The sequence below is a fragment of the Gorilla gorilla genome, chromosome 1 (assembly GCF_029281585.2).
Source record: "Gorilla gorilla gorilla isolate KB3781 chromosome 1, NHGRI_mGorGor1-v2.1_pri, whole genome shotgun sequence".
Classification (NCBI taxonomy): domain Eukaryota; kingdom Metazoa; phylum Chordata; class Mammalia; order Primates; family Hominidae; genus Gorilla; species Gorilla gorilla.
In genome coordinates, this window is record NC_073224.2 from 49,016,024 (window position 1) to 49,028,043 (window position 12,020).

The 12,020-nt window shown below is 40.9% G+C and overlaps 1 protein-coding gene across 17 annotated transcripts in view; it reads right to left on the reverse strand.

Moving 5' to 3' along the window:
- Positions 1–9,880, reverse strand: part of CD46 (CD46 molecule) — a 51,006-nt gene extending 41,126 nt beyond the window's left edge. For 15 of the 17 annotated variants that reach the window (XR_008673994.2, XR_010134830.1, XR_002006588.4 and 12 more), the window contains exons 1-5: positions 9,610–9,877; positions 4,735–4,923; positions 4,293–4,395; positions 2,217–2,302; positions 520–717 (exon numbers count right to left, since the gene is read on the reverse strand). Coding sequence is in view for 14 of the 17 variants with exons in the window: in XM_019030064.3 (XP_018885609.3) it covers positions 520–717; positions 2,217–2,302; positions 4,293–4,395; positions 4,735–4,923; positions 9,610–9,706 (673 nt within the window). In the remaining 3 variants the exon portion in view is untranslated. Of the gene's footprint in view, positions 1–519; positions 718–2,216; positions 2,303–4,292; positions 4,396–4,734; positions 4,924–9,609 lie in introns of all 17 variants that reach the window. The other 2 variants (XM_004028315.5, XM_004028317.5) reach the window with 1 other exon arrangement.
- Between the last annotated feature and the right edge of the window lie 2,140 nt (positions 9,881–12,020).

Consider the following 12,020-nt stretch of genomic DNA (forward strand, 5'->3'; position numbering starts at 1 on the left):
CACTGTTATTCAGTGATTTCTTTCTTTAAATGGGCAAGTCCCCTACATGGTCTTCATACTTTCGGTCACTCCAGAGTGCCTTAAACATTTGGTCTTTAAAAAAAAAATTTTTTTTATCCAGAGTTTATCATTTTTATTTGTGAGATGATTAGTCTGTCACAGTTTACCACTACCATAGCCAGAACTCTTAGATTTCTTGTAATACAAGATGAAACTTTAAGCCAGTGTGTATTTTTTTTTTTTTTTTGGTTCTTTCAAACAAAAACTTCTAACTCATGCAGATACACAGTAGTTCACACTGTATAAAATGAAATGCCAAGAACATGTGGGGGTGAGAAATAGGGAACTCTAGCTAGAACTATTTTTTGACTTGAATTGACCTGAATTAAAATAAATTAGAAACCAATTATACAGGAGGAGGAAGCACATACACCTGCTTTGTTTATTTGTAGATAAAACTATTTACAAAATGTTTCCATAGTATTTACAAATGAAGAAGGAAATAAATTGAAACACTACCTTTACACTCTGGAGCAGCACGACTCCATACTGAATTGTCACCACAATAAATCGTGCTCTCTCCAATAAGTGAAAATGGATCTGGTCCAGGTGCAGGATCACAACTATAAGTTACTGCATCAAGATACTCAAATACTTCTACTTCACTAAAGGTGTGTTTTCCATTTTTTATTTTTGGAGGTGGTGTACACAAAACCTCTTAAAAATGAAGAAAAGGAGGAAAGGAAATGTAAAAGATTAAGACAGCATTAGTAAAATTTATAGGGTTTCTACAAGCTGGTTGTGAATTCAATATGGATTTAAAAGAAGGTTTCTATGAGCAAATATATCATCCCAAATTCAAACCATTAATGGAGTAACTAACTTTCAGAACAAATCTCATTTTCTTAAAGTGTAAATACCTATTGATATGGTTTGGATCTGTGTTCCCACCAAATCTCATGTCAAATTGTAGTCCACAATGTTGGAGGTGGGGCCTGGTGGGAGGTGTTTGAATCATGGGGGTAGATTTCTCATGAATGGTTTAGCCACCATCCCCTTGGTGCTATTCTCATGATACTGAGATCTTAGGAGATCTGGTTATTTAAAAGTGTGCAACACCTCCCGTCCTCCCCACCTTGCTCCTGCTCCTGCCATGTGAGACACCTTGCTCTCCTTCTGTCTTTCCCAATGATTGTTAAGTTTCCCGAGGCCTACCCAAACCCCCAGCAGATGCCAGCACCATGCTTCCTGTACAGCTTGTAGAAACATGAGCAAATTAAACTTCTTTTCTTTATAAATTACCCAGTCTCAGGTATTTCTTTAGAGCAATACGAAAACGGCCTAATACGCCTATATTTATTTGCAAGGCCGTGCTAAGTTCTGTTCTAGTCATCACAAGAAATGCTGACAATTAATGAGAAAATATGCTTAACTCGGTGCTAGTTAAGAAATCCTTTGCAATTTATAAATATATCCATTTTCTAAATTGGTGATTCACAATACCACCAAAATATTATTGTCTTTTTTCACTCTGATCCTAATAAGAATATAGTGATATTTTTCCAAAGGCTACATATTGTGTGATAACATAACAGGCCAAATACAATCTTGCTTTAAGCCAGATGTTGAAGAGATGTGCAAAAAATGTGAACAATGCCACCATTCTCACTAATTTTATTTTGATTTGGAAAAGTATTATTTTTCATAAAAATTATGTTACATATGTTAATTTGTATTGCATTTATTCTTACAAATTAATCAGGCCAGGTGGGGTGGCTCACATTTGTAATCCCAGCACTTTGGGAGGCCCACGGGGGCAGACTGCTTGAGCATGGGATTTCAAGACCAGCCTGGGCATCATGGCAAAACCCCGTCTCTTCAAAAATTACAAAAAGCCAGGCATAGTGGCACATGCCTGAAGCCCCAGCTACTGGAGAGGCTGAGGCTGCAGTGAGCTGAGATTGTGCCACTGCACCCCAGCCTGGGAAATAGCCTGAGACCGTGTCTTAGGAAAAACATAAACAAAACCAAAAAGAATCAATAATTATTTAAAAACCTCTCCGTTTGAATTCCAATATGATAAATACCAATAGATATAACCCACATAAAAGAAACCTCTTTGGGATCTTTGTTAATCTTAAAGTGTAAAGGGTGTAAAAGAGGCAAAAATCTTTGAGGACTACTGGTCTAAATTTAAAAAAAAAGAATTTACTTACTTTCACATATTGGGGGCTTACCGCTCCAAATTGCTACTGATCCTTTAAGTTCACAATACAGAATTTCTTCACCAATTAAGTAATAACTAAATGAGAAAAGAAAGGGTTACTGTTTTGTATAGCAATTAATAAGACACACATAATAATGAAGGAATTTTTTATATGGTTTCTTTTCTACACTACAGTAGTTTGAGCGGGTGGTTTCTTAAACAACATACTATATAATGAAAGTGCTAAATAAATCTGCAATTTAATCAAATAGAGTTTCTCCATTTGAATATATATTGGCCAAGAGCAAAGATGTCTAAATAAATCTGCTGTGCCTTTCCACCCAGCCTCTTTGCTGCCTCCTGCAATCACATTACACATTCATTTCTGTGCCTTTTCTCACACCACTTTGCACAGTAAGGACAAGGACTGTGTAGAGAGAACAGGCCCTAGAGCTGGAATGGCTAGATTCAAGTCCCTGCTTCTCAACTTATCTAGTTTCTTGAGCTTGGGTAAGTCACTTAAAGTTCCTTCACTCAGCTTCCTAATTGATTAAAAGGGGATAACAGTACATGGGGTTGTTTAGGGGATTAGATAAGTTAGCATTTGGCACATAGATAGTGCTACATGAGTTTTAGCTTCTATTAATATTATTTAGAACAGAGTGTATTTCTAGGAATAGCTGAGTATAAGAACACTTTCATTAAGTATACCCCTATACTCAATGAAATCTTCCCTGATTTAAATTCACAGGAATCTCTCCTCCTTCTGGACTCTTAGAGTAATTATCATGAATAATTCTACTTATTTGGTATTACTCATTTAGTATTTTGCTTTTATTGCTCTCAGTATATATTATTTCTCAATAAGGTTAGAATTTCTTTTAGGAAGGTCGCTGTCTTAAAGTTTTGGTATCCCTCGGTGTGCCTAGCAAGCAGTATGTGTCAACTGAATATTCCAATATTTCTACTTGACCAAATTTTAAAAACTGTCAGTTGCCTTACATAGTCACAGCTGATTTTTCCTCCAAGACTCACTTACTTTTTCTATATTATGGTGTGTTACTGCTATTGTTTGAATCTGGTTTGTCTCTACCAAAACTCATATTGAAATTTAATTGCCAGTGTAACAGCATTGAGAGGTGGTGGGGCCTTTAAGAAATGATTAGGTCATTAAGAGGTATAATGCCTTTCTAGAGGGTGTTCATTAATTCTTGAGGGAATGAGTTCTCATTCTTGTAGGCTTGGATTCATTACCATAAGAGCACGTTGTTATAAAGCGAGAACCCCCTCCCTTGTGCTTTGTCTTTTTTGCACATGCTAAATTTCCCTTTCACTTTCCAGCATGTTATGATGCAGCACAAAAGCCCTTGCCAGACACTACTGCCATCCCCTTGAACTCTCCAGCCTCCAGAAATATGAGCCAAATACATTTCTTTTCTTTATAAATGCCTAGCCTCAAGTATTCTGTTATAGCAGAATACTTACATTTACTCTCTAAATGCACATTTATCTTAAATGTCTAGTATCTCCAATATACGACTTCAAAACCCTACAGAACAAAGGCTATTACCGAGGTCTCAGTACCTGCTCTTGAGATGCTTCACATTGTAGCAGTCTCAAAAATAAGGTTTTTCAACTGAGAGATTTTGATCAACATGATGGTAAAGGCTAACCGGGTCAGTTCTGGTCTGATAACACTTTACAGAGTCATCTGGATACAAGTGTATCTTTAGTTGGCAATTCTATTTCTCATTTTTGTGAGCCCTACTTCAACTCTAAGAGTTGGCAGATTTAAATAGGGGACACTCAGTTGTGAAGGATAAATTCTCATGATTACTACATTCTTAATGCTTACAACAGACTTATTGTCAGAAACAGCAAGTAGTTTTGCTTTCCTTCAATATCAATTACTTTCTATTTACTATATATCTTGCCTATCTCCATAAAACATCCAAGAGTTGTTTGGCTAGAAGTATAACTTGTCACATAGAAAGCAAAATTAAGTTTACAGGAATGCTTAAGAAGAGAAGCAAAACAAAAATAAAATTACTAACACTTCCCTTATTTCCTCTAAGGAGCAACTTACCCCTCATTACAAATAAAGTGCATCTGATAACCAAACTCGTAAGTCCCATTTGCAATGATTGCTTGGCCATTTAAAGGATCCCGTATATATGGACATGTTTCTCCTAAAAGAAAATAATTTTGAGAGTTTTCAATCCAGTTATAAAACAGATCTGAATCAAAATCAAAATTCTGCAGTGCTCTTTTGAATGGGTGGGAATATGATTTTCATTATTTACTTATTATAAGGGCAAACTTAAGATTCATATTCACCCAGGCAATCTATTGCCAGGAAAATGATTTCTTGGAGATTTTGATTTCTCAAAGCTTGCAAAAATGCATTGTTATCTTGAACCTCATTTTACAAGAAGAAAATCATCATCACCATAGTGGAATATGTACCCCAAAATGTATGCAAATCTCTAGAGCAAGCAGAAAAAAAAAAAAGAGGTTTGTTTACTTACTATAACAGGCGTCATCTGAGACAGGTAGCCATGTATGATTCCGATCACAAATAGTATGGGTGGCAAGAGGAGGTATATAGAAGTATCCTTTTTTACACTTATAATCTACTCGTTCACCAATCTCATAGTAGGGTTTTGGTTTACCAATGAGCTCCATAGCTTCAAATGTTGGTGGCTCCTCACAGGCATCTAGGGATAAGAGAATAGGAACATGAAGATGAAGTACTGATATCACTTTCATCAGCCACGGACTGTGGTCTGGCAGCAGGTAGTACAGAAAAAACAGAAAGGCCCTTGGCAAGATTTTAAATGACTGTTCCATGCTTTTACCTGAGTGCTCATAGTAGTGGAGGAAATGGGACTTGCATGTTTTAAGTAACATCCTATTAGCTTTTGGTTTGTTTGGGAATAAACATTCGACAATAAACTGAAGAGACAGCATTAATGTCTTTGATCTTAAAATATATATGGATGCATCTTTCCCCACATTTTTCTAAATTCATTTCAAAAGTAACTTCTCCTCTAAGAAGTCTTCTACAGTATAGAGTACTCTGCTCAGATTGTTCTTCCATAGTTTAAAACACTAACTTATAACAGCTTGTCACTTCAGGGTGTCTTCTCTTAAAAGGCAAGTTCCTGGGGGTCAAGAACCATGTTCTTCTTTTTCTACTATACTCACCTTGTGGGTGCTCAAGAAATGCTGACACTGACAAACTCTATCTGCAAATAAGTATTCAAGAAATTGTCTGCTACCGTGCCTGGGAAAATCAAAACAACCCTAGTTTGGATTCATGTTGTGCTAAGTCAAACAAAAGGCTCAAGTTGCCCTAAAAGGACAGGTAATAACGTGAAAGTCTGAATTTATGATGGTGAGTGTTTATTCCTGATGAGTCTGTTGCTTTTCAGAATTACTCACCCTGTGATTTAATCCTCTTCCTTCTTTCTTGCCTCCTTTGCCCTACTCTGCCACACTGAATAGCTTGGCAGTCCAGTAGTGTCACATCTTGGTGCCTTTGCTCACCTTGCTTCCTCTGCTCTGAATACCCTTCCTCCCTGGCTGGTAGCTACAACTCCTGCTCAACTCATCTTCCTTAATCCACCCATCATGTCCTCCAGGAAGCATTTTCTGCCTCCCCCTGGGAAGCAGTGATCAGTCATCCTCCCCTGGACTCTCCCCTGCATGGATCTCTCAGGTAACTATCACATGCTTTTGTGTTTAATAGTTAACAAGGCCGACTCCATTCATCCATGTGGCCACAACACCCAGCACAATATGTCACTCAGAGTAGCTATTCAAAAAAAATTTGGTATTCAAAGTCCACTGCTGTCAAACACAAAACAATGTGAAGAATATATTGTAATCAATTTCATATTGAAAATAATCATTCTACAGAACAATGGAGAAAGAAGATTTAGCCATTTCTTGTGCTGCCTATCTCCCAGTCTTCTGGTATCCTGGCAGGTGACCAGATATGGACTGCTCTCTTTGCATTGTAGTATGCCCAGTAAGGAAACTGAGACGCTACTGTGTAAGTGCTTACTGATCTTGGCTTCTTTCACTGGAAATAAGGAAAACACCTAAAATAGGCAGAAGAGACCACGCACAACAGGAGATTGCAGGTTTTGTCCAAAAAAGCAGCTCCTCTTCTGGAGGAATGAGACTGGCCTGAAATTTGATACATGTTTCCTTCAACTATCTGGAACCATTTGGCAACTACCTTTGAGAGGGCAGGTCTCCCATGCACAGCACTGTCTGCTTACGAAACCTTCTCCTTGTGAGAGTGAGTTGCTCCAAAAATTGAATGTTTATTTTAATTCATGTATTCTCTCTGCCTAGCATCGTGACTTCTCATTTTTACTTTCTCTAGGTTTCATACCTGTCTTGATTTACCCTTGTGAACCTCAAACTTAACTTTGTTTTTCCTTCTCTTCATTCTTAGTTTTGTTATTTTCCATGTTGCACCCTATTCATTTCATAATTCTATGTTCCTCTATTTCAAATCGCTTTCATTATCTTCTTCAGCTTCCTATTTTGTTTCTTTTTTTGTTTGTTTGTGTGTATATGTGTGTGTGTTTTGTTTTGTTTTGAGACAGGGTCTCTTGCTCTGTTATCCAAGCTGGAGTATGATCAGGGCTCACTGCAGCCTTGACCATGAGGGGCTCCAGTGATCCTCCCCCTTCAGTCTCCCAAATAGCTAGGACCACAGGTGTGCAACATCACACCTGGCTAATTTTTTTTTTTTTTACATGTTTTGTATAGGTGAGGTCTGCTTATGCTGTCCAGGCTGAACTTCTAGCACTAAGCCTATTCTAAACATTAATCTTAAAAGAAAAAAAAAAAAGTCCTTTTGTTTTCTTCTTATCACCACTACTCCCTAATCCCATTACCCTCCTTCAAAATGAACGTTTTAATGATCAGTGAGATGCAAGATTGAAGTACTGAAAGCCCTGCAGAGTCAACAAATAGGGGAAACAGATCCTTTCTGGCTCTCAGCTGCCGCTGCCCTAGCTTTTTAGGTACCGCAGAAAGACCATCCTGAGCATAGCTCTTTAAAGAACCTTCCTCTTGAAGGCAGGAGGAACTTTTTCCTAGGCTCTAAGCCCCAGCCAAATAGTATATTTAATTTTCTGGTATTTAACAGATACAGAGGTAAACAAATCGGGCTTTTGGAACCACAAGTGCGACAAGACAGACAGGATCCCTGCCTTCTGACAGGGTGAGACAAAGAACAGAAAAGGTCATTTTAAAAGGGTGATTACAAGTGAAGAGGGACTTGAACTGGGTTGTATGTGTTCAACCTGAGATGGGGGGGTCGCGAGGTGGGGTGATCAGAGAAGGTCTCTGAGGGTGTAACATTCCAGCTGAGTTTGCAGAAGAGCGAGACTGTTTCTGCAGCAGGTCAGGAGGAGAATGTTCCTGGGCTGAGGGAACAGCAAGCACAGATGCCCCAAAGTCTGTTTGATGAGCAGAGAAGCCTTCCCTCTCTCCAATCATTTGTTAAATGCTGTCAGATTTATATCTGAAAATTATACTGCTTGCCTCCAGAGCACTTCCCTTGGTTCATAATTTATTTGTCACTATTATGTTTTGGATTTTAATGTCTGCCAATCCCAATACATTTTAGCAAATAATTTATTGGTTATCTACTGTGTTCCCGGCACTGAGCACTTATCATTGAGCAAAACAAAGTCCCTGCTTATCTTCCTGCATGAATGTGTGTGTAAACAAATAGTGAAAAAAGGATCAAGAAAATAGGAATGGTTTGTTATTGCCTACCAGCGTAATAGCACCAAACATACAAGACCCATATTCGTTGAATGAATGCTCCTAAGGAAAAAAATGCAACGTAGAAACTATACATGTTATTGGATCCTAAATATAATTTGGACATAGATACACATGACGCGCACATGAAGTCAGAAACAAATATACCAAAATATTAAAAATAGTTGTCTTTTGATTCTGTTCGTGTCGCACAATAAGCATGTATTTCTTAGCGGGTTTTTTGTTTGTTTGTTTGTTTTGTTTTGACAGGGTCTCACTCTGTCATCCAGGCTGGAGTGCAGTGGCATGATCACAGCTCACTGCAGCCTTCACCTCCTGGGCTCAAGTGAATCTCCTACCTCAGCCCCCAGAGTAGCTGGGACCACGGGCATACACCACCATGCCCAGCTAATTTTTGTATTTTTTGTAGAGACAAGGTTTTGCCATGTCGCCCAGGTTGATCTTGAACTCCTGGGCACAGGCAATCACCCCGCCTGGGCCTCCCAAAGTGCTGGGATCACAGGCGTGAGCCACTGCGCCTGGCCTAGCATGCATTTTTTAAAGTATTGATTCCATTCAATGAAATACAAAATAAATTTAGTGGGATAGGCCTTAAGCTTTAGCTTATGAGCTGTAGGGGAAAACGAGATTAACATTACCTGCCTTCCTTTGTTAGGATACTAATTTCTCACTAGGTTTGGCTACCAGTGTTTTTTAGGTTGCTTCACATCTCTCAAATATGACTCAAAGTAATGAAAAGAAGGAAAACAATGTCAAAAAGCCATTAGGCAATGGAATCAGATACTATCTATATTGGTTGGTAACAGGAAGAAGACTCGATGGCCCACCCACCCCCCAAAAAAGCAGCCATTTACAAACTAATAGGAGCTCAGGTAACACGGAGACTGTTCACAGAAGGCACAAAAAGCATGGCGCGCCCTTACCACCTCTCTAACCCCAGCCATTGAGAGCCTGCTCTCACTCAACATGCCCTCCCTAGCCCCAGAGTCCACGCTCACTCCATGTGAGCTGTCTTGCCCACAGTGAACTCTGCACACAGGCCACTTGCGCACAGCACGCTCCCAGCAACACTTGGCCAGGCCCCTGCTCGCCCAGCCCAGCCCATGGGGCACAGCAGACGCACTGCAACCCTTACCGCGGGTACTGTCCAAGCCCTAATGAACACCCCACTCACCAAGGCACCAAGGGAACACAGGGCAAACTCTCACCACGGACACAGCACGGGCCCTAGCAACACTCCCACGCACCTGTGCACTCCAGAGCAAGCCCTCACCTAGGGCGCCCAGTCCGCACTCCCCTGGCCGACTGGCTCAATCCCGAAAACACGATTCACGCTTTTTTTAGGGACGCAGCCAGATCCTGCGTAAATGCCGGCCGCGCACACGACGCCACCAAACAAGCTTCACCTCGGGCTCTGCGTGGTCCTCGCATTCCCCGCCACATACCCCCGGGATCTGAGCACTGCACCCCTCAGAGAACCCTGTCCCCAAACAGGCACGGCCTGCTGTGAGCCCCGCCCCGCGACTCTTGCCCGACTGAGGACAGCTCTAGTCTCGCCGCGGACGCGCGAACCCGCCCCGGGGTCCTACCGGAGAAGGAGGACAGCAGCAACACCAGGGCCGCCAGAAGCAACCCAGGAAAGCGCCAGGAAGGAAAGGGACACTCGCGGCGGCCGGGAGGCTCCATGCGCGGCGCGGAAGACGCCGTTATTTTTCCGGAGGAAAGCAGAGAAACCGAGAACCAGCCGAGCAGGGAAGTCCCTTCTGGGTCCAGCTATGGGACGCAACAATCCCCAACTCACAAAGCATCCAGTGCTGCAGGACAGGTGGGCGTGGCCCGAGCCGCGCCCGGGGCGGAAGTGCGTCGAGTCACCAGGGCGGCTGGGGCCAATCGGCGGGCCGCGGGGCGGAGCCTCGGCGCTCATGGGCAGGCTTTGGCCTTCGAGGGCACAGGGGGAGGCCCTGGCGGAACCTAACAGAACAGGTTCCCGGAGGCCGCCTTTTTTCTTGATAAACCCTTGGCCTACCATCCCGGAAGCCTGAGGCGTCCTGCGGGAAAGGACTGGCTCGCCGTCATATTTGTGACCCAGGCAGGGTGGAAAGAAAACTAAGCTGCTTTGGTAATAGTTTCCGGGAATTCGGGAATCAAGAATAAAGCACTTCGACCTAAAAATAGAGATCCAGAGTCTAGACAGGGGGTCACCATGGGCTAGCACCCCTCAGGGTTAGTTTTATCCTGGGGCACTGCAGGCTGTCAGGACTGCCTGGGCCCTTACTTGGTATTTGGCATTAGTCAGGCATTATTGGGAACAATATTTGAGTTTTTCTTGCTTGAATGTCTGCTACTGGATCGTCTCGGGGCCGTCTTGTTTTCACAGTCTCAAAGGTTTGGCTTCTGCACTCCCAGCCCCAAGGTAATTTGCCCTTTGCTCCCCTCCCTGGAGGGGACCCTTCCGAATCTAATTTATTAAGCAACACCAGGCCATTAGAATATTGAGACTCTATGGGGCCCTTGCCCTTGAGCAACTAAATGTTTTATTGAAGACGAAATATATATGCATGAACAATGTAAGGACAAGGGTGTCCTAAGTGCCAAATTCCTGGAAGCAATAAATGCAGGAGGATTTGGATGGGTAGAAATTGTTAGGTGAAGAGTGGATAAGGGGGAGAACTTTTCTGGTGAAACAATCTGAGGAACAATACTGGAAAATTAAGAATGAGCAGGATTGATTTGTAGGATTGTGAGTAAACCGGAATGACCGGTAAAAGGAAAAGGACATGACTGACATTAAAAGAGCAAACAAAGAGTTGACATTTCTTCCCCTCAGATTGGCAAAGAATTAAAACGTCAGCCAATGTGAGTGAACGTGTTGCAGGGGGACCAGCACTCTGTAACATAACTTTTCAGAATGTTAAAAGTCTTAAAGTGGACATGACTTGTGTTAGGCTCTCAGTTCCCAGAGAAATCATCAGAGCTGTGATCAAAGCTCTGATGTGATCAAAGCTCTGATGTGATCATAACTCTGATGTGATTAATTTTTGAAAAAATGTAAACCCTAAGTGTCTAGCAAAAGTAATGAGGAATTTCTGGCAGTTACCTTTGTGTGATGGAATTCTATGCAGCAAATATTGCAAAAGAATACCAAATATGAGAAACTATGATATCATTGTAAGTGGAAAAAGCAGAGTCCAAATTGGCATGTGCCTTTTGGCAGTCCTTTCATTAAAACAAAAGTACCATATTGATATGTATAAAAAGAAACTAGGAATACGGCAAAATTAACAATGGTTGATAAGATTACAGATATTTCACTTTCCTTATGCTTTTCAGTTTTCTATGTTGACCTTATGTTACATTTAGAATAAAGTACAGAAAATGTATTTAAAAAATCAAACCTATATATCAAGGGCTGTTTTGTTCATAGAATTATGGGAGCAGAACTTGTATCACACAGGGTTAACCTATGAGAGGACGGTGAGGAACTGGATGCTCAGTATATAAACCTAAAATGGGTCTTATAGAATTATAGAGTTTAAGTGTATTTAACACAGTTTTATAACCGAGATGTGCTGAAGAATTTCTGTGTTCACCAAACCATGGAATTTCCTCTTCCTGTCCGACCAACAAAAATTTTTAAATTCTTGGCAGAGATTATAAGACATTAAGTGTGGAGGTGGTATATCAGATAAACATCTTAGTATCTTGGATTATAAAATTCAACACTCCATGACAGCAATTAAAGCGGGTATAATTAAAGAGATGGTAAATAGGAAACTCAATGTGGGGAAATTATTATTTCTGTTAATATATGGTGTCAAAAGAGTGATATAACAGATATGTTCTGTGGCTCAAAGCCAGCCTTCATTTGTGAAAGTGGATAGTCTATTTACTGTTCTCCGCAACAATAAATATTAAAAATTCTCCATCCATTTTCAGGCTTGGAAGAAAAATGTCTTTTTTCTCATGAGAAATTTTATTATAAACTATAGAAGAAAAAATA